A 26537-nucleotide genomic window follows, 5' to 3' on the forward strand; every position below is an offset into this window, starting at 1 on the left:
GATCAGCCGTTGCAACTTCATTTCTCTTGGGCTTGAAGCAGGTAAACTTTACAAGGTAGGAAGCCCCTGCAAATGAATACAATAATAATAGAGTAACTTTGATCAAATTTGGCTTCACTGACAGATTTTTTTAAAAGGGTGCTTCACTCTTCCATTCGTGCACGACCAAGCAAGTCCATTGTCCACCACATAAGCATAAATGCATAATGATCAATTCTTGGTTCAATCCCAAAACTCTGCTTCATTGTCTCGACCAACTCATACCCCTCCTTTGTCAAACCTAACCTCCCCGTAGCTGCGCCGTCCTCCCCGCGACGCCCGACGCAGCCGCGCCACCTCCCCATGGTCCCGTCGGCCTCCCTGCACCATCCTCCCTGCGTTGGATCAGAGTTGGGAGAGAGAGGAGAAAAGCTCGCCGAAACCCTGGATCCAGGAGGAGGAGGGCCTACCTTGTCGGGGTCACCGCGCCACTGGATCCGTGCCACCGCCACGCCGGGGTTGCCGCACCAGGGCCCGTCTGTGCCAGCGCTGCCGCGCCTGGGGTCGCTGTGCTGGGCCACCGCGCTGAGGGCCTCCTGCCACCGTCCATGGCGCGGTGGGGCGCGGGGAGGAGCGTGGTGGGGCGTCATGGGTGGGCGTCGTGGGCGTGGTGGGAGGCGGCGGGGCCGGATCCGGAGGGGAGGGGTGGCGCGGAGGCCGGATCCGGGGAAATTCGAGAGGGAGGGAGGAGGGGGCCGGGTGCAGAGGGGAGGGGCGGCGGCCAGATCCAACGAGGGAGGGAGGGAGGAGGGGGCCGAGAGCGGAGGGGAGGGGCGGCGGCCGGAGGGGAAGAGGGCGGCCGAGAGAGGAGGGGAGGGAGGCGGCGCCGGCGGGAGGAGGGGCGCTGGGGGCCGAGAGGAGAGGGGAAGAAGGGGTGGGGACGGGAGGGGTGGGGCGCTGGGGATGGGAGGGGTGGTAGGATATTTTTTGTTTGCTGAGTGTCCCAGACCAGAGCACTCAGCAAATTTTTTTTTCATTTTTTTCTTCTCCTTCTTTTTTAGAAAAAAAGATTTTATTTCTTTGCCGAGTTTTCTAGATCTGAGTACTCGGGAAAGTTTTTTATTTTTTTTTTTCTTCTCCTTCTTTTCCAGAAAAAAGATTTTATTTATTTGCCGAGTGTTTTTTTTTTACACTCGGCAAACCCCTTTTTGCCGAGTTTTTTTTTTTTACACTCGGCAAACCATATATTTTACCGAGTGTTTTTTTTTTACCGAGTGTTTTTAACGCGACACTCGGTAAAGATATTGTTCGCCGAGTACCCGAGGGAATACACTCGATAAACATAAAAATAGTTGGCAAATTTAAGGATTCCGGTACGAAGGCCTCGCCAGGGAGGTAGCCGAACCTGAGCGTGAGGGCGTGCAGCTGCTGTCCTCCTCTACTACGAGAGGAGGGGCCATGTCCGCTTGTCTGTTTCTTGCACGGGACGCCAAAGTCATGCTGCTCTTCCAAATCCAAAACAACCTTGCTTGTTTCTCCAAGACTCCTCTTCCAAATCCCGACTATAAATACATGTCGCAAAGCAAACAAACGACGTAGGTAGCCTCGCTCTCGCCCTGATCTCCAATTCTGCATCCATCCCGTCTCGGTCGTCCCATCATCATGGCGCCGCCTCGCCGACGCCACCTCTTCCTCATCCTCGTCGCGGCCGCTGCTGCCTTCCTCTGCACGACGGTTCCCGCGGCGGCGCAGGGGTACTGCCGGGACTCGCTGGCCGGGCTGAAGGAGTGCGAGAGCTTCATGTACGGCGGCGCGGCGGCGCCCTCGGCCGCGTGCTGCGCGGCGTACGAGGCCGCCTTCGACGCCGACCCCTTCTGCCTCTGCTACGTCGCGGACGGCACGTACGGGCGCGCCACTGGGTACGACGTCGACGTCGCCGACGGGCTCCAGATCCCCGCCCGCTGCGGCCAGGCCCAGCCGCCCATCGAGCTCTGCAACAGTAAGTAGCAAGCCCTCCATGCATGGTCCATGGACGCAAAACTAAACTGTTTTCTGATGGATCGGCTCTTTGTGTCTTCTTGCAGTGGAAGGGCTGGTGCTCCCTCCCTACGCGCCGCAGGACACCCCGCCGGCTCAGCCTCCGGCGGCTGCCGACGCTTCGAATGCGCAGCCGCCTTCAGCTTCAGGTACGGTTAATCACCAATCGCTAACGTTGCATTGGGGGCGTATAGACAGCAGGTTCAGCTTCTCATGTCGATCGAATCTGGTGTTCTGATAGCGTTTCGTTTTATTTTGGGATTACCGCAGGGTCGTCGTCGTTGCCCGTAGCGCCACCGACGTTCACCTCTCCACCGCCACCATCCTCCGGAGCGCCAGATCTGCTGCCAGAGCTTGTCATACTTGTAGCCACCGCCATCATCCTCATCTAGATCCATCCTCAACTCCATCGGCCCCGTAGTAGTAGTAGTTTCAGATTGATATTTATGATAGCGTGTACCCAACAGATAGGATGATATGGGAGGTCATTACATAGTTTAAGATTGATAGCTAGTAGTAGTAGTAGTAGTAAAACATGCTAAATCATGTTTTAGGAACATCTTAGGAGGTGCTTTTCCATGCATTTTTAGCATGAGCAGACGTTTTGGTAGATTATATAACTGTTTTCGTACAATATACGTATACAGCACTATGCGAGTTCTGTTTGATTGCGTTACAAACCAAGTGAATGCAAACTACTTCTGCATGTCCCCAACACCAATGAGGTCTGTATTCCTTATCCTTACCACACGACGTAAAACTTGAGTGCAGACTCTGTCTCATCTCATTCAGCACTGTCTTTATGCCATGCATCTGTCTCATTCTGCAGCGACAATGCGACATGCCTTCAGCACACACTTTCAGCAAATGAGGGAAGGCCATGTGCTTTTCAAGATTTGAGACACCCCAGCCTCCAATTGGAAAAACGTTAATTTGTATATAAGGATTGGCTCTTTCTCTGAACTTTCTTGCGGATTCATTCCTGCAGTGCAAGTTTCAGCTCTAGAGATTGGTTCTCTGTCTAAACTTTGGCTTCCTCGACTCCTTAATATACAGTTAATTCAGTTTCCTCATGGAACTCCACAGATATGACACTATGTTCAGTTCGACTTCATCTCCTGGCACACGGTGGACCCAGCCATATATAGTGCCTAAAGGTGTTGCCCCAAACCGGAAAAATATCATCTTGCAGCCAACTACACAGGTCTTTGAAGAGAGAAATTGCACACAACATGGGATGGAACAGAGGTTCAGATTCTATGGCACGGCAAATTCAGCTCGGGCATCACAGGCAACACTTGTTTCATGCAGCACCGCCCCCAATATCTCACAGGCTCTAATTTTCATCCCATGCAAGCGAGACGACTTGCTCGGTAACAAATTTTTGAAAGCTTCTCTAGGTATCATGTGAATCAAAAGGGGGTGCATTGCCACCTTTTTTGCATACAGAGCTTGCCCCTAAGCTTGATCGAAATCATTGCTTAAATATCCGTAATATACAGCCGACTCACCATAAAGATGGTAGTATGATATCGTTATCGTCAATGGACCTCTCTCATGCACTGAGTCCCCAAATTCATCAAGGTCTAAAACTTTCACTTTTTGATTTCAGGGTCTCTAAACTTGTCCAAGGCTAGAGCACTATAGGTTTTGACCATATGCTGACGTGTCATGTTGACTTAGCACTGACGCGTAGAGCTGACATGTTGGCCGGGTCTAATACATAAATAGAGATACTAGCGCCCAGACATTCGGACGGATGCCCATACCTGGCCACCTACTCCGTTTCAAGCGTGCCCACGTGTAAGCGGAAATTGCCATGCCTCCATTGGGAAACACAGGGCCAGTTCCATCCGCATGGCACCGCTTCGTTTCCCGCGCACATGCACATGGGGACCGCCCCCATGCACGCGGGACCGCCTGCACTCATATCGCGCTCACATGCGGGAATCCACGTGTCCCGCATGCTCCACTCGTCTCATCCAAGAGTATATGCTTGAAACATGAAACACTTGCAACATGAAACACTTGCTGCAACATATATGTCTGAAAATAGATGAAACATTTGGGAATACACTTGCAACATATGTGTATAGCCACTGCAACATATGCAATATCCAGGTGAAACACTTGTAACATACATCTGAAACAGATGAAACATTTTAAATAGGCACTTGCAACATACGTCTAAAACAGCTGAAACATTTAGAACATATACTTACAACATACATGTACATTGCAGCATATGCAACATCATATATATCTACTTTTGCAATATCTAGATGAAACACTTGCAACATACATCTGAAACACATGAAACATATGGTTGGGGCATGTGCTTTCAGCGCAACATCTAATTGCTTGAGCAAATCGAGGTCATCAACGCGGAGCTGGATGCCACGGAGTGGCATGGAGGTCGGCGGTGCAAAGCTCATCGGTGGCATGGACCATGGCAGTGGCCGTGACAGGCGGATGGAGGCGGCTGCGGCGCAAGTCCGAACAGGAGGCACGGTGGAGGTGGTTGCGGCCGCGGCAGGCAGATGGATGTGGCTGCAGTGGGCGGGGCGAGTCTAGGCGACCGAAGCTGCGGAGGTGGTCGTCGCCGTCGGATGACGCAGTGGAGGCCGCGCATAGAAGGGAGCACAGCTTGCCTGTTGGACCGGTCCGACCCAAGAAGCTAGCAGGTGGAAAAGGAGATGAGAGAGAGATGAGATGTGGGCCCCACATGGTATGTGACTAATCAGTAGCCACAAAGGCAGCTTAACACGGACAACATTAATTTGGACCACATGTGGCCCAATTAGGAAGTTTGGGGACCTGGATCTATATTTTTAAAAGCTAGAGACCTAGATGACACTATCGTGAAACTTAAATACCTCATGTTGTCAGTTTAGCAAGTTTAGGGTTCTAGATACGTAATTTTTAAAGTTTGGGATCTAGATGACACCATATTGTAAGTTTACTTGCTGGACCCAATGTGTCAGACCCACGGCAGTGCTAAGTCAGTATGCTATGTTATCATGTATATGCAGCAGATCGAAACTCGTTTGGACTAGTGCGGGAGCCTCAGACAGGTTTAGGGACCAAAAATCCAAAATTGGAAGTTTGGGACCTAAATGGCATCTCCTCCTAAATTTTGGGGCCACTGACGTGTTTTACTCTAAAAACATGCTCAACTTTTAGTAGAGATCAAATATACATAAAGATCTTAAGTAGGATCAGGTATAAACAGAGAATGAGTTGTAAAATTAGCTTACAAGTAAGTATTGCAATGTGACTTTAAAGTCAACACGATGGTTGTAGATTACTCCCTCGATTCCAAATTATAAGTCACTTTGACTTTTTTTTAAACATCCATTTTTGCTATGCATCTAAATATAACAATGTGCCTACATACATAGCAAAATGGATGAACCAAATAAGTTAAAGCGACTTATAATTTAGAACGGGAAGAGTAACTTGCACGAGAAAATATAACTTAAGTGACGTTTTTGGTTCTGTTTTCATGTTAAGAAAACATTAAGATAATTTTAACTTAGCGTTGTATTGTTTGACTTGCCTTTTATTTTTCAACTAGCTTTGACCTACGGGTATACTCTATTCACAGATGTGTGACAGTTTAGACGTGGACATGACGTCCAAAATATTACTTTAACCGGCATCTTTTGATATAAATCGTTGTATTGTATAGTTGTGGTAAGTCCATTGTTGATCCTGGATGAGTTGTAAAATGTGGATGATTTGGGGTTTTCCGATGACACCCGATAGACTACTAGATTATCTGGCTTTTGTGTACAGTAGTCAGATGTCTTTAGGACAATGACGGGTACACGTGGGCTAGTATAAGAGCACTCAAATCGTGGAGCAAACCTCTATTCAGTAAGGCACGGCTGCAGCTGCACATTGCCAACGAGGTTATTCTCCGCCTGGACATTGCGCAGGAGGATAGGCAATTATCTGATGCCGAATAGACGCTCAGGAAAGACCTTAAGCTGAGAGCTCTTGGGCTGGCTGCCGTGGAGAGAGTAGGTGGAAGCAGGCCTCCACAGTTAACTGGATCAAAGCAGGCGATGCCTGTACCAGATTCTTCCAGCTAAAGATGAGTGCAAGGAGAAGAAGAAATATATCTACTCTCTCAAACGGCAGGATGGAACTTTGACATGGGATCACCACGAAAAGGAAGAAATCATTGTGAAAATGGTTGGAACGTGATGCCCTCTCGGGCTCATGGCTTCGTGTTAATATAGCTAGGAAGAGCCACTGGAATGGCGGTACAACTTGTACAACAAGAAGAAGCTAACTACTTTGGTAACTCTAGATTACATCACAAGATTACATCAATCAGGAGATATCTATCCTATCTAACCGAAGCCGTGATACTTGCCTTCACCCGCAATCCAAGCCTGAGCGCACAACCAATCTTCAGGAGATATCAATCAACCATCAATCAACCAGATATTGCGGTCATGTGATCTTATTGAATATTCTTAACATCCCCTCAATCACAACTTATAAGCGAGGTTGAGATTGTCTCTGAACATGACCATTTGCTTCTCTGGAAGAGGCTTAGTGAAGCCATCGGCGATCTGATCCGTAGTGCTGATGAATCTGATGTCCATGCGCTTTACTGCAACTTGTTCGCGTACAAAATGAAAATCGATCTCTATATGCTTGGTGCGTGCATGAAATACAGGGTTAGCCGATAGGTACTTTGCGCCAAGATTATCACACCATAATCATGCTGCCAAAGGATGTGGAATACCTAACTCATCAAGTAATTTTTGTACCCACATTACCTCTGCAGTAGCGATGGCCAAAGACTTGTATTCAGCTTCTGTACTTGATCTTGAAACCGTAGGCTGTTTTCTTGCGTACCATGACACTAGGTTGCAACCTAGGAATACAGCAAAGCCGCCTGTAGATCGTCTGTCATCAGGGCAACCGGCCCAATCAGCATCTGAAAAAGCACTTACAAGCATAGAGTTAGATTTTCTAATTTTTAACCCTAGGCCGATTGTTCCTCGTACATATCTCAATATTCTCTTCACAGCTTTCCAATGAACGGTCGTCGGCGAGTGAAGGAATTGACAAACTTTGTTGACCGAAAAAGACAGATCTGGTCGTGTGAGGGTGAGATACTAGAGAGCTCCAACAATGCTCCTGTATCTGGTTGAGTCCTCCACTCCTAACCGAGTGCCACTAGTGACTGAAAGCTTTTCGGTAGTATTAAGGGGTGTTTTGACGGGTTTACACAGCTGCATATTAACTCTCTTGAGGATATCAGAAGCATACCGTTCCTGTGTTAAAAGCAATTCACCTTTCTTTCTTTGAACTTGTATTCCAAGAAAATAGTGAAGGTTCCCAAGATCTTTGATTGCAAAGTCCTTCTCTAAACCTCAGAGAAGAGCATCCACTGCTTCCTGTGATGAACTGGTCACAATTATATCATCAACATATACAAGCATAAAGATGACATAATTTCCTTTCCGATAAAAGAATAATGATGTGTCAGCTTTGGAGGGAACAAAGCCTAGACTCTGAAGTTTACCACACAACCTAGAATACCATGCCCATGTTGCTTGTTTTAAACCATACAGGGATCTGTCAAGTTTGCATAAGTGATGTGGTTTGGTCTTATCTTCATAACCTGGCGGCTGTTTCATGTATACCTCTTCTTCAATGAAACCATGCAAGAAAGCGTTTTGAACATCGAGTTGCCTCAAACACCAATCCTTAGACATAGCTAGAGAGAGCACAAGACGAATTGTGGCTGCTTTCACAACAGGACTAAAAGTATCATCATAATCAATGCCATATCGTTGTTTGAGCCCCTTTGCTACTAGGCGTGCCTTATATCTGTCAATTTTCCCATCTGATCTTCTTTTGATTTTATAGACCCACTTGCAATCTATCACATTTTTACCTTTTTGAGGTGGAACTAGATGCCAAGTTTTATTCCTGATCAATGCATCAAATTCAACATCCATAGCACGCTTCCAATTATTATCGACTAAGGCATGTTGCAAATCAATAGGACCTTCAGTGGTGGCTGCTAACTGACCATATCGAATAGTTCCATCAGTGTAAATTTTTGGTTTGCGTATACCTTGTTGTAGACGTGTGGTGGGTCGCTGGAGAGCCGGTGCTGCAGGTGATGTAGAAGATCTGGTGGGTTGATCTGTGGCTGGTGCAGAAGATCCGGCGAGCGAAGATCCGGTGGGTTGATCTGTGGCTGGCGCAGAAGATCCAACGAGCGGCGGACCCAAGGGAGATTCTCCACCACCAGTCAAAATATCCTGTCCCCCTGTCCGCGGAGCCAGGCGAGGCGAGTTCGAGACAGGTGACGCACGCGGAGAGGATGACGGTGGAGCTGACGCGTTCGTCACGAGCGTAGGAGCTGACACCGCTAGATCCAAGACCGATCCTGTCGGCTCCGCAGTGGATGGTGCAGGTGAATCAGCCTAGGGATCGCCGTCTGTTCCTACCAAAACGGGAAATTGCTCGGAGAGCATGAAATGACGCCTGTTTCCAGCCAGATTTAGTTCGTTTGACGTCGAATTTTTTTTTCATGTGCTGCACACTTAGACATAGGGTTAGTATGTAGGGAATCATTATCAAAATGATCTGAAGAATTGTCGTCCACAAAATCATGTGAAGGATTTGTCAAAGTTGGAGGAAGTAGGAGAACTTCATATCGTAATCGAGCACCGACGTTTGGGTGGAGTTCGACGAAGGGGAAGACGTGTTCATCGAAGACCACGTCTCGGGAAATATAGACACACCCTTCATTGACATACAGACACTTGAACCCCTTGTGTATGTTACTGTATCCTAGGAAGACACAGCATTTGAAGCAGAATTGCAACTTGCAAGCTTTATAAGGCGGTAGATTTGGCTAGCATGCGCAACCAAAAGTACGAAGAGAGGAGTAGTCTGGTGTTTGATGAAACAGGTGTTCAAGAGGACTTTGGTTATTGATAATTTTACTAGGGAGTCGATTAATAAGATAAGTGGCAGTGATGAAAGCTTCATCCCAAAATTTTAAGGGAATAGAAGCATGGGCTAAAAGCGAGAGACCTACTTCAACAATATGGCGATATTTGTGTTCAGCAGAGCCATTTTGTTGATGTGCATAAGGGCATGAGACATGATGCGAGATGCCAATGCGCTGAAAGAAGGCATTCAGCTTTTGATATTCCCCTCCCTAGTCAGTTTGCATAGCGAGAATTTTTCTATCAAATTAGCGTTCAACCATAGCTTGGAATTCATGAAATTTTTGAAAAACTTCAGATTAATGACGAAGCAAATAAATCCATGTAAACTTGTTGAAATCATCAATGAAGCTAACGTAATAACTGTTTTTGCCAACAAAAGTGGGCGCAGGACCCCATACATCAGAAAACACAAGTTCTAAGGGACTCAATGAGATACTCGTGGATCTAGGATAGGGTAGCTGATGACTTTTGCCCTTTTGGCAAGCATCACAAATAGTTTCTTTATTCAAATCGGCAACAAAGGGAATACTATTTTTGCTAAGGACTTGTTGAACGACTGCAAAAGAAGGGTAGCCGAGATGACTATGCCACCTGGACAAAGGAGACTTGACAGCACCAAACGCCCCTTTATTCGATGACGGCCTAGACTTCAATGGGTAGAGGCCGCCTTCACATTCCCCTCTTAGGATGGTTTTCTTCGTCACCTGGTCCTTAATCAAAAAAATAGTTGGGATGATATTCAATAAAAGCATGGTTATCGGATGTAAGATGATGAACAGATGCAAGGCTTTTGTTAGCTTCGGGAACATAAAGAACATTGTTTAGGACGAGATTTTGATCTGGGGTACGAACAAAACTTCGACCAATTTGTTTGATTCTCATACCTGCGCCATTAATAGCATGAACCTTGTCGTTTCCATGGTACTTGTCCCTCACGGTGAGCTTCTCCAGCTCTCCCGTGATGTGGTCGGTAGCACCAGTGTCGGTGTACCAGTTGGTGTCGATCCCATATGACGCAGAGGAGGCAGATCGGGATTGCTCTGGTGGGCCGGTGAAGGAAGCGTCAAAACGCTTGAAGCAGCGGAGTCCAGTGTGGCCCTCCTTGCTGCAGAACTGGCAGATGGGTTTATCGCCGTTGTAGTTCTGCCGGGGGCGCCCGCTGTTGTTGTTGTTGTTGCCACAGTTGTGGCTGCGCCCGCGTCCTCGGCCACCACCGCTGCGGTTGAAACCGCCATGGCCTCCACGTGTAGCCGTGTTAGCAGATGAACCGGATCCATCGTGCAGGAGATCCATCCATTGTTCCCAGCTCACTAGCTGGGTGTAGAGCTTGCCCAAAGATAGCGGCTCCGTGCGCGCCGCGACAACCGAGACAATCGGTTTAAAATAAATGTCAAGTCCGGCTAGTACATAGGAGATGATCTCTTCATCTTCAAGACGTTTGCCGACGGCCGCCTTGTCGTCAGCAAGAGATTTCATCTTGTTGAAGTAGTCGGCGATTGTAGACGAGCCCTTCTGCGCTGTGGCCAACGCCATGCGCGTGTTGATGATATGGCCCCGAGACTGGGAAGCCGTCATCTCTGAGATCACTTTCCAGATCTCGGCCGATGTGGCGCAATTGGAGACTTGCACCTGGATCTCCTTGGAGATATTGGAGAGCAGATAGTTAACGATCTGCTGGTCCTTCGCAACCCAAGTTTCATACTCAGAGTTGGGGATGAGCTTAGTCGGCTTGTCGGCCGCCTTGGGGATCTGCTTCGCCGGCACCACAATGTCGGGCTCGAGATAGTGCGCTATCTGCGCACCGCGAAGAGTAGACATCACCTGGGCGCTCCATAGGGGAAAATTTCCTTTGCCCAGCTTCTCGGTGATGGGACAACCGATCAGAGAGAACGATTGTTGAAGCGCGGAAGAGGAAGCCATCGAGAATATTTTGGACTAACCTAGCTCTGATTACCATGTGAAAATGGTTGGAACGTGATGCCCTCTCAGGCTCACGGCTTCATGTTAATATAGCTAGGAAGAGCCCCTAGCGTGGCGGTACAACTTGTACAACAAGAAGAATCTAACTACTTTGGTAACTCTAGATTACATCACAAGATTACATCAATCAGGAGATATCTATCCTATCTAACCGAAGCCGTGATACTTGCCTTCATCCGCAATCCTAGCCTGAGCGCACAACCAATCTTCAGGAGATATCAATCAACCATCAATCAACCAGATATTGAGGTCATGTGATCCTATTAGATATTCTTAACAATCATTCATGACTATTTCTCAAATATTATGGGCAAAAAGGAGACACGCTCAAGAACACTGGACTGGGACAAGCTCACCTTGTCCAGAATCCAGGAGCTGCCTGGACTCGAGCTGGATCGGCCGTTCACTGAGGAAGAAATAGAGAATGCAGTCAAATGCCTTCCGAATGGCATGGCGCCGGGGCCGGATGGATTCACGAATGACTTCTACAAGTGCTGCTGGGACATAATTAAGTTCGACATAGTTAGTGCATTCCACAGTATACACATCCAGCACTGCGATCACTTGGCAAAAATCAATGGGGCCCAAGTTATATTGATCCCAAAGGTGGAAGTAGCAGCTAACCCGATGGATTTTCGGCCGAGAAGCCTTATACATTCCTTTGCAAAGCTTTTCATGAAGGTGCTAGCACTACGCCTATCCGGCTACATCGACAAGCTGATTTCAGATTCACAGAGTGCTTTCATCAAGGGCTGGTGCATCGAGGATAACTTCATCTATGTCAGAGGGTTAGCTAGGCACTACCACAGAACTAAAACTCCGGTTTGCTTATTGAAGCTGGATATCAGTAAAGCCTTCGACACGGTCTCTTGGGAATACATGCTGGAGATGCTGAGTAGAAGGGGATTCAGCAGAAGATGGACTAATTGGCTAGCAGCAGTTCTCAAAACCTCTTCATCAGTAGTCATGTTGAATGGCAGCCAAGGACCTAGGATTAACCACTCAAGGGGGCTGAGACAGGGCGACCCGTTGTCACCATACCTTTTCATCCTGGCAATGGACGTACTGAGCAAAATTTTCGACATTGCAACTGAGAAAGGCCACCTGACGCCTCTGAAGGGCCGGCAAGCAAGGTTGCGGCTTTCACTTTATGCTGATGATGTCATGATTTTCACCAACCCGGTTAGATCTGACATCAACTGCATCATGGAAATTATGAAGGCCTTTGGGGATGCCACTGGATTGAGGATAAATATGACCAAAAGCTCAATTGCCACGATCAGATGCGCTGACATTGACATGGAAGAGGTCCTCCAAGATTTCACAGGGAGGACAGTCTCATTCCCGATCCAATATCTGGGACTGCCGCTAACGCTGGGAAGAATGAGAATGGTGCACCTGCATTATATACAGGATAGAGCAAAAGGTAGACTAGCAGGGTGGCAGGGACGGCTTGTTAGCATGGCAGGCCGATGCGAACTCGTCAGATCGGTCCTCAGCTCTCTACCTGTCTACCTGCTGACAGTCATCAAGGCCCCGAAGTGTAAGGTGGCTTGGCCGGGGGATGGAGAGCTCACGGGGGGGCAAGTGTAAGGTGGCTTGGCCGGGGGCCTGCATGCCCCAACCCAACGGTGGCCTAGGCATCAAGGATCTGGACTCTTTCAGTCGGGCTCTAAGGCTGAGATGGCTGTGTTTCCCGTGGGACGGCGGACAAAAACCATGGAATGGATTGCAATTACCAATCTCGGAGGATGACACAGCCGTTTTTAATGCAGCCACCGTCGTAACCTTGGGGAATGGTCGCAAGGCATGCTTCTGGACATCGCGAGGGCTGCATTGTGAAACTCTCGCGGCCTGCTTTCCGGGGCTGCGTAGGCATAGCAAGAGGAAAAACAGGACGGTGGCGGATGCAATCACAAACAACCGATGGATTGCGGACGTTGATCACAACTTAAATCAGCAACTCATTATGGAATACATCAGGCTTTGGGAGGAGCTGGATAATATAGTTCTGATAGAGGAACAGGAAGACACCATCACCTGGATTCTCACGTCTGATGACAAATATACAGCCAAATCGGCATACTCTATGCAATTTGAGGGCAGAACTAAATGTATGGCTGCAACACAGACGTGGAAAACGTAGTCTCCACCAAAATGCAAGTTTTTCATATGGCTGATGCTGAAAGACAGGATATGGATTGCTGCGCGTTTGCAACGCAGAGGTTGGCCAAATGAATATTTTTGCCAACTGTGTATCAGGAACTTGGAGACTACCGCATCTGTTCTGTGAGTGTCATGTATCAAGGAAAGTCTGGGAAGGGATAGCGAACTGGATTCAGGCTCCGTTTCTGCTGCCAGCAAACTGGAAAGACAGCCCCACTATGAGCGAGTGGTTCACTGATTTGATAGCTCCTGCTGATCCCACCTTTAGGCCGGGATTACAGTCGATGGTCATGCTAACGATATGGGAAATTTGGCGCGAGAGGAACAACCGCGTCTTCAGAAAGGTAACTAGGACAGTATCCCAAATCGTCTACAGCATTCAGGATGAAGCGAGGACATGGAGACTAGCTGGGAATCGTGACTTTGACATGCTGTTGCTGGTCTCGGGCCCTGCCTAGTAGGTAGATCATCTGGTTGTGTCTATTGCTTCATGTAAATCCAATTCTTGTGTAGTCAGGGGTGGCGAGGGACTCTGCTGCTGAGACCAAGCAAAATAGGTGCGGCACATCTTGTGCCGGATAAAACTTTGTATTTGCTCTTCTCTTAATTCAATGAAAGCCGGTAACGGATCTTAAAAAAAAAAAAAAGATGTATAGTAACCATAGTGCCCACTAATTTACATACACACATATACGGAGAAAAATCGAATCCGAGAGTGCTCGCTTTGAGCAATCAATGTACAATGCGGTTTTCCAAAGGGATTGAAACACGGAAAACTTTACTTACGCTTGGAGGAATTCTAGAGGAATTGTGGAGGAATCTGGATAAATTTGAAGGAATTTGTGAGAGAAAAACAATGTTCCGAATGAAAAAAAAAAGCGGATCAAGCCGGGTTTAAGGACACGCAAACGAGGCCAATGGCTATAACAGTGTCACCAGATGTACTAAGATGTTCATATTAGTAACATAACCTTTGTTCACAACAAATGCTATAAAAGTTTGTCAACTCAGTCTTTTAAAGGTGCTCATCGAGAGGTTGTGTTTGTACTGTTCATATGAGTGAGTGTGAGTGTCTATAATAATTTGAACAAAAAATAAGAAAGTTATTTTAAAAGTTTTATACATAATTTGCACTTAACTTTATACTTTTTCTAAAAGTAAAAACTTACAGGAATAAAAAACTTTAAAGAAGGCATTTAAAAAACTCGTTGTTTTTCAGTCCTATGTGCGTAGTATGTAACGACTGCAGTCCCCGTGCAGCCATGCTCATCCGTTGCATGGCGTGCACAGGCCCAGAAACGACACCCTTCACCCACTCCCCTGCCCGGCACAACCAGCGAACACTCCAAATCCCGAGCACTCCTCCCCTGCAAGCTGTGGTCACGTGGCGCGCGGCCACACCGCGCCGCGCGCCACGCCACCTCGGCGGCCGTCGTCGCATGCTCGCTCGCTCACTGTCACGGTGCAGCTCGGCTGCTAGCAGCCAAGTCACACCGAACACGGACAGCCACCGCGCGACGTGGTCTCGCCGCGCGACGCCCACGCCGCGCGCGCCGCGCCACGTCGCCATGCACGCCGCCACGTCCCCGATCGATCTCCTCCTCCTCCTCCTCGTCCCGACGCATGCGCCGCGTCGATTATCCACTTCCCCCACGCTTCTATAAATACCTCGCCTCATGCTCGGCCATGGGCATCGACCAACCCATCTCACTTCGTCCATCACACAATCCACTCCGAGCTGTAGTAGTAGTAGCTTGTGATCTGTCGACGATCGCTGGTCGAGTGGCAGACGACGGACATGGGGAAGGGTAGTGGGGGTGCATGGTGGGCGTTCCTCCTGCTCACCGGCGTGCTGCTGGCCGCAGCCGCCACGGCCGCCGGCGCGGAGGAAGAAGGCGGAGTGGACAACCCGGACGGCAAGAAGGAGGACCTGCGGTGGTGCAAGAAGGCGTGCGAGTGGCAGTACGGAGAGGACACCCCGCGGAAGCGGGAGTGCGAGAGCCAGTGCCGCAAGCGGCACCAGCATGCTGACGCTGACGGCGCCGACGAGGAGGAGTACGAGAGCGGCCGCGGTCGTGGTGGCCGCGGCGTCGAGGGCGGCAAGTGCCGGGAGAGGTGCGAGCGCCACCACCGCGGGGACTGGTGGGAGAAGCAGCGCTGCTTGATGGACTGCAAGAGCCGGGAGCAGGAGGAGGGCGGTAGCGGCGGCCGGCGCCGCGAGGAGGACGACGGCGACCGCTGCCAGTGCCAGAAGAAGTGCGAGCGCCACCACGACCGGGGGAGCAAGCAGCAGTGCGTCGAGGCCTGCGAGCGCCGGCGACAGGAGGGCGGTGGCGGTAGCCGTGACGACGCCGACGTCGACGAGGACAGCGACCGGTGCCAGAAGAGATGCCAGCACTACAGCGACCGTCAGGCGAGGCGGTGGTGCGTGCAACGCTGCGAGCATAAGCAACAGGAGGACGCCGACGACGAGGACAGCGACCGGTGCCAGAAGAGATGCCAGCACTACAGCGACCGGCAGGCGAGGCAGTGGTGCGTGCAACGCTGCGAGCGTCAGGGGCAGGAGGACGCCGCCGACGAGGACAGGTACCCCGGCGAGCGGTGCCAGAAAAGATGCCAGCACCACAGCGACTGGATGAAAAAGCTGCGGTGCATGGAACGGTGCGAGCGCGGGCGACACGTGGAGGAAGGTGGCGCCCGCGACGCCGCCGCCGACGAGGACAACAGCGACCGCGGCGACCGGTGCCAGAAGCAGTGCCAGCACTACCGCGACTGGGACAAAAAGCAGCAGTGCGTGCGCGACTGCCGCCGCGGCCGCCGTGGCTGGGAGACGGTGGCCGCCGGCGCCATCCTCGAGGTGGTGTGACAGCCGGCGACGACGACGCGCACGGCGTGGCGCGGCTAAATAATAAAAGGGTGCACGTGTCACCGGGCGTGGCTCTCTGCAGGGACCCATCGACCAAGTACTACCGCTCGTTCGTACGTATATACTCCCGTGTATACGTACGTACGTGTGTATACGTCTTGCTGCACGTATGTAGAGAGACGTGAGAATAAAGAGTGGTAGATGCATGCACGGCGGCCATGGCTCTCCGATGAGAGAGCTAGCTGTGTACTCCTGTGTTATCGTGATGTTGTTTGATGAGGGACCTAGCAGAAGCTAGTTTATCTGGTGACACTGTTTGTCTAAGTACGCTTGTACTAGCTAGTTGAGAGGCTATGTGTAAGTGAAATGTGGTATAAATAAGTAAACTGGCGCCTTTTTCGGAAATTCTATGGTTAAGCAAGTTGTTTCAAATCAAGTTTTGGTGCTATGAGATAACATTTGAGCCTCCAACCACAAGCTTTATTTTGCATATAATTAGCACTAAGGCATCAATAAATCGAGGTAATTTCTTTTCAACATGTCCTCTCTCCCTTCTAGTTTACTGAGAAGGTTGCAGTCCCTCTCATATAGCCAGCAGCATATGCAGCTCAAGCAAATAGTTTAGAGTTTGGTCTTATTCTTCCGTCTCCACCGTTGCTTGAAGAAGTAAATCGACAGCTCGCAAGCACCGACAGCTATCACTAGCCTAAACAATCTTCATGTGCACTACTACCGTCAAAATTTGTAGGGGGCGGCCGGTAAGTGTTTGTAGGAGCGGTTTTTCCAGCTGCCCCTAAACAACCGTGTCTACAAATTATTGATTTGTAGGACGGTTTCTAAGCTGTCTCTGTAAATCGATTTGTTGGGGCGGCTGGTGTTATGAGCCACCACTACAAAAGGATTTGTAGGGGCGGCTGATAACACTAGCCGCCTCTACAATCTAGATTTGCAGGGGCGGCTGTGACACCAACCACCCCTATAGTTTTCATTTGTAGGGACGGTTAAATATAGAACCGCCCCTACAGTACTTTTCTCATCAAAAAAAATTCAAATTTATAAATTCAAATCTGACCGGAACATATATACATATATTATTCACAAGGCCATTATATCAATAGCTAATTCACAAGAAGATATATAAATATACATATATAATTCACAAGAACATTATATCCAATAAGACTACTAGTCCAAATCACAAGAACAAATATAATTCATCATTACATTCACATAATCCATAAGTCCGACCGTTCCACAAGTCCGATAACATTACCAATGTCCCATTCCAATCACAAGTCCAATCAACGGCCTAAGCCTAGCTTTTCCCACTCACGAAGATGTTGATATTGAGGATTCCTACCTAATTTGGTCGTTCGGTCATGGTAAATGCCTCTGACGTGTATAATCTGGTCCATTATGAAGTTACAAAGGTCGCCGATGAGCTCCAAGAGGTTGTCATCTTTGGGTAGATCATTTCTCACACCTTTCTCATCTTGTCACTACAAGAAAATAAGTTTAGACATATCTAAAAACAAAGGGCATATCTAAACACAGTGGGTATATCTAAATGTTGGGTAAGAATTTACACAAGCATCAAAGTTTGAACACAAGACAAAGTTGTATTCATTTCATGATCGTACTGTACATGTCAGAGGGAGTATTTATAGGGGTCCTAGTCTTCGTACTTTATATAAAATGACTATTTTACCCCCAACTCAAATAGTTACAACCCTTTCCAACTACAAGGACGAAGTAGTCTTTTTTCCCTTTTGAGTCTTCATTCTTCAACTTTTGTACATTAACTTTATTGATGTCTTCATCTTCTAGACTTAATTGATTTCCGCTTTGATTTTCTTCTTCTCCCAGAATGTTAGGCAAAGTCAAACTTTGTCTTCGCCTAATCTTGCTTTCTTCTTTTCACCTGCGAAGACGAGATTTCTTCAGCGAAGACATAATCTTTTTGACGAAGTCAAATTTTCACCTTCGCTTTACTTCTTTTCCCTACAAGTAAACTTTGTTATAGAAATCATGATTTCAACTCCAAAGTTTTAGGGGCTGATTTTTCTTGGCAAAGGTAAATCCCCAACAGCAACCCCTTGTGGGCGAAGGCCTACTCCAAAGGTTTGAATCCCATGAAGTTTGGTTTTAAAACGAAGACAAAAAACGCCGTCCCGAACTTTAGAGTTGGCCGTTTCTAGCCATTAGACTATGAACAGTTGGTTTTTTTATTTGCAATGGTCGTATTTGACCATCGGAAGCTGAACTGTCAGGTTTGACCCGAAGCCGCCTATATATACTTTGGTCCGTTCCCCTGTTTTTGCTACTTTATCGAAGACGGAGAGGTGCTACTGAAATTTTCTTTGAAGCGAAGCCAAAAAAAATTTGCAGATCCAAAACTCTTTTTTGAAGACTATTTTCTTTTCAGGGTTGAAAGTTTTGTTGACTGAAGGTTAGTTTTAAATTCGTTTGTTTCTATTTTTTCTCTTTCTTTTGTTGTTGTTGTTGTTATTATTTATCTTGATGAAAAAGTTTCTTATTTTCTAGATGTCTGATCAAAAGAAGAATGCTTCTGCAAACTCTCTAGTTGTATCTAATCAGTCTGACTTGGGTGAAGATCTATCAGATGTTTCTGCGTCTGAGTCCGAGTTGGTTGGTGATGATACGAAGTCTTTGAAGTTTGGACAAACTTTGATGGATGATAAAGAGTTAGATTGGATGGTGACTAATCAGATGGTGGAGAGGGCATCTGTTCGTTTGCCTGGAAATGAAGTAATTCCTGATCCAAAACCTTATGAATGTGTGGTTTTTCAGGATCAATTTGCAGCTGGACTTCGTATGGCATGTCAAGACTTTCTTGAACAACTTTTTAAGGCATATAATATAGAAATGCATCATTTGACTCCTAATGGAATAGCGAAGATTGCTCTTTTTATTTGGGCAGTAAAGTGTCAAGATGTAAACTTGGACATCAGGGCTTTTTGTGCTCTTCCTAAGATGCATACTCAATTTTGGAATAAGGCTGTGGATGAGAAAACTATTACTAAATACTTTGGTTGTTGCAGTTTTAAACCTGCTCAAGGTGCTAAACAAATTTCTCCTGCTTCCAAGAATAAGTGGGTTGAAAATTGGTATCGGTATTGGTTTTACCATACAGTTCCAATGGTTGAAGAAAAGGATGAGTCAAGGAAGATTGTGAAGCGCTATCCATTGGCTGCGAAGATGGGAAGGAATGTTTTTTATTGCTATCCTGAATTTCTTACTACAAAGAATTCAAAGATTTGTGAGAAGTCTTACAAGTTGACTACTAATATGCAAAGTGCTCGTGATCTTTGTGAAGAATATATTGCAGCTCGAGTTTGGCCTCTTAAGAAGGGTTAGAGTTTTGTTCGTTTTCATAAGAAAGTTGTAAGGGGGAAGGATTATATTTATCCTGACAAAGAAGCTTTTCGCCTGAAGAAGTATACAAGAGATGAAGATTTTATTTCTGCTGTTGAAGTTAAGGCAGTTGAGATTCTAGGCAAATTTTTAAAGAAGGAGAAAGATTTGATGGACAAAATTCTTGGAAAAGATTATAAGCGTTTGAGTAGAATTTTTAAATTGCCCAAACCAAATATGATGAAAAACCTCCACCAGCTTATACTCATGCAGTGAAGCTGGGCATAGAAAATGTTACTAAGAAGGAGAGCTGGTGGTCAACTTGCTAAGAAGACTAGCAAGAAAAAGAAGGTTTTAGCTTCTTTTGATTCAGAAAAGGTTGCAGGAGATGAAGTTGATTAGGGTTTTGATGTTGACAGTCAAGAGGTTCTTAGTCAATAGGTTTGTGATGACGAGGCGAGAATGATTAGTTTAGTTTTTAATTCTAGTCGTTTGACTCCACCAATGTTGACTCCGCTTGGTGACTATTTCCAGAATTTGGGGGCCAATTTACATTCTGGTGAAGATATTGGTGAGGCTAGCTTGTCTTCACCTCCGAAAAATATTAGTGAAGACACTTTGCCTTCTTCCCCAGCTATTCCTGCTTCTTCTCCTGTTCTTGATACTGGCGGTGCTACTGATGCAACAGCTACTGCTGATGAGCAAATGGAAGAAGGTGAGATTGAAACTTTGGCTTCGTAGGAGACTGCTGGGCCATCTTCTCAAAGATTTGTTACTGAAACTCCTCAAGGAACTGCATGAGATGTTGGTGCTACTCTCCATGTTGCCTCTCCTCCCCAAGTTGTGATGCAAGATACTGATTTGGGAGGTGCGCCTATGGAGACTGATGCCCCAAAATTTAAGGCTCATAAGGGTAAGGGTACTACTACTGTTACCCTTGATTTTGATGATTCTGATGATGATGATATATTTGACGAAGAGGCTAAGCATACCTGAGCTTCTCATCTTATTGAGTCTACTAATGATGTGAACACTGGTGAAAAAGTTGCATGTCAACTTGAAAAAGGTGTTTCCACAGGTAAGTTTGTTTGTTATTTTGCGTTGTTTGATTTGAATTTTATATTTCTGTTCTTATTTTAGACTTCGATTGTTTTTGTAGAGGAATTTTTTTCATGCTCCTTCATCTCAGAAGGAGACAACTGTTGATATTGGGAAGATGAAGGATGTGGCTCAGGAGCCTGCTACTCCTACTGAAGCCTTGGAAATAATTCCTGGTGGAGTTGACCCTGAGGCATACAAGAGGTGCATGGAGTACTGCCAAGTTCAAGGTGTGAATTTAGATACTTTTAAATTTGTTGGGATTGGCCTGGACAGACTTCGCATTATGCCAAAGAAGTCAGAGTTAAAGCTGTCAAAGTATATTGATGATGCCTTCGTAGTTCCTGATGCTAAAGCTCAACTTGCTAGAAAATCTTCCCTTGAGTTGGCAGATGCGAATGTTACCATGATTTACAAGGTATGTATATTTTTGTCTTACTTTGTATGTTAATTTTGGCTTCACGATTTGATTTTTTATAGCGTTGTATTTTTTAGAGTGCTCTTTTGCAAAGGAGTTTACGTAAATCTATTGAAGAAGAAGCGAAAAATGCGTCACTTCATGAAAAAGGTTTGCTTGAAGACATTAAGTCTTTGAAATCTCAGCTTGCTGCTAAAGAAAAGGAAAGAGTAGAGACAGTTGAAGCTCTTCATGATATGGAATCAAGGTGTGTCTCTATTGGGGCCAGGCTTGAGACAAAGACTGAAGATTTTGATAATTTGAAGAAAGATTATGATAAGATTGTGAAAGAGAAAAATTACCCTAGAAAGAAGTCTGCTGAGAAGGATAAAAAATTTCATGACAAATGTAATCGTCTATGGGAGCTTTGCAGGAATTGCTATGACAAGTTTGGTGCGAAGCCAGAAGATCCTTGTTGGGAGCTTGGTGAATTTGATCCATTCTTTACTTGGTTGTGCCGCCAATATGAGGATTTGTCAACTATTATTCAGACTAGTGCTGATTTGAGTTGCGTACGCAACTCGCGCACTTTTTCATTCGATGAAAGAGGCAAAAGATCCCTCGTATGAGCAAATGTTGGATAAGGATTATAAGTTTCTTTCTGTGGAATCATTGAGTCAAGTTTCTTCTCGAACTCAAATGCTTTGCAAGAAATATTTTAATCAATATTAGAATTTCAGTGGCAAAGAGAATGCTTTTATAAAAGCGAAGAAGATGGAAAAGGTTAAATTGAAGTTTCTTGTTTTTGTTTGCTTCTCTTTCTCTTTTATTTTATATTCTAATATTTGGTTTCCTTTTTTTAGCAAATTGAGAAGGAAATTGCTGCTGATGAAACGGAGCAGAGGGAACTGGACAAGCATGAGGAACAAAGTGCTAGAGATGATGATGTTGGTGACCATCCATTTTAGTTGTCTTCGTAGTTGGGTTTTTTTAGATTTTTAGTTGAGGGGTGTGGTTTAAAAACTTTTGACATTTGTACATATTGAACTGGGCAGGATGAAGTTGGCGTTATGCCGTTGTTAATATGTAAGGACAACTTTATCGTTGAACCTTCGCTATGGTTGGAGTATGCAACCATTGAGACGAACCCTATGTTTGATACATTTGTTGAACATAAGCTGACGTAAGCTTTTAGTTATGATATATTTTGTTTTTTGATGTTGTGGTTATTTTGCCGATGATGTATGCTATTTTTAGATTTTGAATCTAAAAATCTTATTGCTGAAAACAATAGGTCTTATTTCCCACATGTTGTTGACTTCAGCAAATTTTCCTAGGTAGTTGTTAATTTTCCACTTTTTCCTTTTTTATCATGATATTTGAATGTGATAAGTCATGCTTTTGATATTCTTATCTTTCCAGTCATCATGTTCAAGTGCTTCGCCAAGCTTTGTTTCTGAAGATTTTCTTGGCTCAGAAGTGGATCGTGTTCTGGATAAAATTGTTGAAGACTTAATTAGTGAAGCTGCAACTATTGTAGCTTCCGAAAGTGACTGATTGTGACTTTTGTTGTACACTTGTTTCCCAATGTTTGTAATATGTGATAGATGATTCTATTTTATAATAAACTTGTTTTTTGTTAATGTATGAAATTTTTGCAAAGACAATGTGTAGACCTCACTTAGAAATTATAATTTACCTTAGTGAATTTGAAAAACACCGTCTCCTCACTTTTTTGTGAAGGCAACGCGTAGATTTCGCTTAGAAGTCATAATTCACCTTAGTGAATTTAAAAAACACCGTCCCCTCACTTTTCTGCGAAGGCAACATGTAGACTTCGCTTAGAAGTCATAATTCACCTTAGTGAATTTGAAAAACGTCGTCCCCTCACTTTTTTTACGAAGGCAACACATAGACTTTGCTTTAGAAGTCATAATTCACCTTAGTGAATTTGAAAAAATATCGTCCCCTCACTTTTTTGCAAAGGCAACGCGTAGACTTCGCTTTAGAAGTCATAATTCACCCTAGTGAATTTAAAAAATGTCGTCCTCTCACTTTTTTGCGAAGGCAACGCATAGACTTTGCTTTAGAAGTCATAATTCACCTTAGTGAATTTGAAAAATGCCGTCCCCACACTTTATTGTGAAGGCAACGCGTAGACTTCGCTTTAGAAGTCATAATTCACCTAAGTGAATTCGAAATACTGAAGAGTAAATGAAGTGTTATGTTTTAAGATAGGTTAGCATCATTTTTTGCTTGTTTGAGAAATGATGCTACCAATTTTAGTTTTACTTTAGCCGATATTTGAGTATTTTTGGGTATATTCTTCGGCTTTTGTTTGTTTTGCTATACTCAAGACTTTTTTGGGGGAATAGTTTCTCATTTATATTTGAAGAGAATTTACAATAGAGACTGCCTCGTTCAAAAACCACTCACCCTGTGAAGGGCTTCCCCTGAGTGGAAAGAGAGTGCAGCTCGTTTACATTTGTATTGAAACTTTGGAATGTAAAAACTAGTCTACTTCTATCATAGAACTTGTAAAAAAATTGGAGTCTAAGGGTAGTATCTCCGTAGAGCCTCAATATTCCAGGTGTGGTCAATTTCTTCTCCATTCATGTTTTCCAAGTGAAATGCTCCCAATTTATTTGTTCTTGTGATAAGATATGGCCCTTCCCATTTCTGTTGAAACTTCCCAACTGTGTCTTCATTTCTCTTTCTTTTCAGAATGAAGTTGCCTAGGGATAATTGTCTTGGTCTTACTTTCTTATTGTACCAATTCTTTGTTTCTTTCTAGTACTTCTCAAGGTTTTGGATTGTTTTCATTCTTTCTTCTTCGAGCAAATCCTTGCTTGTTACTTGCTCTTCTTCAATTATTTGGACGTTTGTTCTTGGGCCTTGAAATTTTATTTCTTCGGGTGTCATTGCTTCTTCTCCATACAACAACTTGAATGGTGTAAAGTTTGTTGATCTTGATATTGTTGTATTGTGTGCCCAAACAAGTTTTGGTAATTCGTCAACCCATTTTCCCTTAGGAAGCCCCACTAGGCATTTTGAAATTCTAGTGCATATGATTCCATTTGCTCTTTCAATTGCCCCATTTGACTGTGGGTGTCTGACTGAGGCAAAGCATAGATGGATTCCCATGTTTTGACAATAATCTCTGAAATCTTGACTGTCAAATTGAGTCCCATTGTCTACTGTAATGTGTCTTGGAACTCCAAAACAGCATATGATGTCCTGCCATAAAAAATTTTTCATTGTGAATGAAGACATATTTATTACTAGCTTGGCTTCAATCCACTTTATGAAATATTCTACTGCCACAACTGCATATTAGAAATTTCCTTGAGCTAGGGGTAATTTGCCTATTATGTCAATTCCCCATCTTGCAAGTGGCCAAGTTGGTTATATTGTATGTAAGTTTATTGTTGGAGCTCTTATTTTGCTGGCAGACATTTGATAATTGTGACAAGATTTAACTATTTCTTTGTTGTCACTTTGTGCTGAAGGCCAATAAAATCCTTGTCGGAATGCTTTCCCTGCCATGGCTCTTGCCCCTGGATGTGTGCCACAAATCCCCTCATGTATTTCTGATAGCAATTCTTTTCTTTCTTCTGCTGATATGCATTTGAGAAGTGGTTCACAAATTCCTTGCTTGTACAATTGATTGTTGATGATTTTGTAATTTCTAGTTCTTTGTTTCATTCTGACTTCGTTAACTTCATCTTCTGGTTCATAATGCCCATGAAGGTATGCCATGATTGGTGCTCTCCAATCTTTGCTTTGTATTATATGGACTTCTCTTGGGACTTCTTGCTTTGTCTTGATAGATGCATGAGTTAGTACTTGCAAGAAAACATCTTGAGGCAAACTTGTATTTTGAGCTGCAGCTTTTGCTATTTCGTCAGCATCTGAGTTATCTGTTCTTGAGATATTTTTTACTGTGAAGCCTTCAAAATATTTTTCTTGTTCTCTTAAAAATTGCAAGTATTTTGCTAGCTCTGGATCTCTTGCCTTGTAATCTTTTTCAATGTGTCCAGCCACAACTTATGAGTCTATTTTGATTATTAGTCTATGGATCCCCATTGCTCTTGCTTTTTGTAGTCCGAGTAAAATATCTTCATATTCAGCAATATTGTTGGTACATTGAAATTCGAGTCTTGCAGCGTATCCCATTTTGACCCCTGAAGATGATGTGATTATTGCTGCTGCACCAGCCCCTGTGAAGCCCCGTGCTCCATCACAATATATTATCCAGTCTGGTTGCTTTTTGTCTTTGCTTTGATTTTGAGACGGAGTCCAATCTACCATGAAATCTACTAAGACTTGGGATTTTATTGATGTTCTTTTTTTTGAATTCGATGTAATGCTGAGATAGTTCTACTATCCATTTTCCCAATCTTCTAGATGATCTGTAACTTTGCAAAACATTTTTCAGAGGATAATTTGTTGGTATTCTAATTTTGTGAGCATGGAAATAATGCTTTAATTTTCTTGCTGCAGTTAAAACTGCATAAGCTATTTTCTCGATCTCTGAGTAATAGATTTTTGATCCAGACAGAGCTTCTGAAATAAAGTAGACTAGGATTTGTCTTTTTGTGTGTTCATTTTCCTGTTCTTCAACTAAGACTGCACTCACTGCACTTTTTGTTGCTGAGGCATATAGGAGCAATTCAGCCCCTGGGGTTGGTGTAGTTAGAGTATTTGGCTTTGACAAGTAACTTTTTATTTCTTCGAATGTTTGTTGTTGCAAAGGTCCCCATACGAAGTCCCTTTTTGTTCCCTTGAGTGCTTGAAATATCGACAGACTTTGGTTTGCTGATTTTGAAATAAACATGTTTAAGGTGGCAAGTCTTCCTGTCAATTTTTGGACGTCCTTTATATTTTCAGAAACTTTCATGTTTAAGATTGCCTGGACTTTGTCTAGGTTTGGATCGATTCCGTTTGCTAATACAATGCAGCCTAGAATTTTGCCCTTTTGGACACCGAAGGTGCACTTTTCAGGATTCAACTTTAAATTTGCTTCCCTAAGATTTGTAAATGTTTCTTGGAGGTCTTTGATGTGATCACCTCTTTTATTGCTTTTGACTACTATGTCATCAACATAGGTGAGTAGATTTTTGCCAATTTATTCGTGTGGCACTGCTGAAGTCATTCTAACAAATGTTGTGCTAGCATTGCGAAGCCCCTCTGCCATTCTTTCAAAACAGTAGGTCCCGAATGGGGTGATAAAACTTGTGAATTCTTCATCTTCTTTTCTCATCCAAATTTGATGGTAACCAGAAAAATAATCCAAGAAACTTAGCATTTCACTTTCGGCTGCTTGATCGACTAGTGTGTCAATTCTTGGTAGTGGGAAATTGTCTTTTGGGCATGCTTTATTTAGATCTGTGAAATCGATGCACATTCGCCATTTTCCATTCTTCTTCCTAACCATGATAATGTTTGCGATCCAAGTTGTGAATTAAACTTCTCTTATAACTTTTGCATCAAGCAATCTTTGAACTTCAGCTTTGGCAGCCTAAACTCTATCTTCAGCTAGTTTTCTCAACTTTTGCTTTTTTGGTCTGACTTTTGGATCAATGTCTAGTTTGTGCTCAATTATATCTCTGTTGACTCCTCCTAAGTCTTTAGATGACCAAGC

General features: G+C 44.9%; 3 protein-coding genes and 1 non-coding gene across 4 annotated transcripts; 3 read left to right on the forward strand and 1 right to left on the reverse strand.

The window, feature by feature from the left end:
* The first annotated feature begins 1641 nt into the window (after window positions 1–1641).
* LOC136480443 (non-specific lipid transfer protein GPI-anchored 19-like) lies at window positions 1642–2408 on the forward strand. The gene is made up of 3 exons (XM_066477981.1): window positions 1642–1978; window positions 2064–2165; window positions 2287–2408. Exons 1-3 carry the CDS (start codon window positions 1642–1644, stop codon window positions 2406–2408), a joined length of 561 nt encoding a protein of 186 aa, XP_066334078.1.
* Window positions 2409–10311: 7903 nt separating this feature from the next.
* LOC136484605 (small nucleolar RNA Z247) lies at window positions 10312–10448 on the reverse strand. The gene has a single exon (XR_010766112.1). It is a non-coding gene; the product is annotated as a small nucleolar RNA Z247 (small nucleolar RNA).
* Window positions 10449–12606: 2158 nt separating this feature from the next.
* LOC136480444 (uncharacterized) lies at window positions 12607–13137 on the forward strand. The gene has a single exon (XM_066477983.1). The coding sequence runs from the start codon at window positions 12607–12609 to the stop codon at window positions 13135–13137; it is 531 nt and encodes a 176-aa protein (XP_066334080.1).
* A 1731-nt stretch (window positions 13138–14868) lies between these two features.
* LOC136482492 (antimicrobial peptides-like) lies at window positions 14869–16415 on the forward strand. The gene has a single exon (XM_066479701.1). The coding sequence runs from the start codon at window positions 14956–14958 to the stop codon at window positions 16021–16023; it is 1068 nt and encodes a 355-aa protein (XP_066335798.1). The 5' UTR covers window positions 14869–14955; the 3' UTR covers window positions 16024–16415.
* Window positions 16416–26537: the final 10122 nt, after the last annotated feature.

The sequence above is a fragment of the Miscanthus floridulus genome, chromosome 9, assembly GCF_019320115.1.
Source record: "Miscanthus floridulus cultivar M001 chromosome 9, ASM1932011v1, whole genome shotgun sequence".
Classification (NCBI taxonomy): domain Eukaryota; kingdom Viridiplantae; phylum Streptophyta; class Magnoliopsida; order Poales; family Poaceae; genus Miscanthus; species Miscanthus floridulus.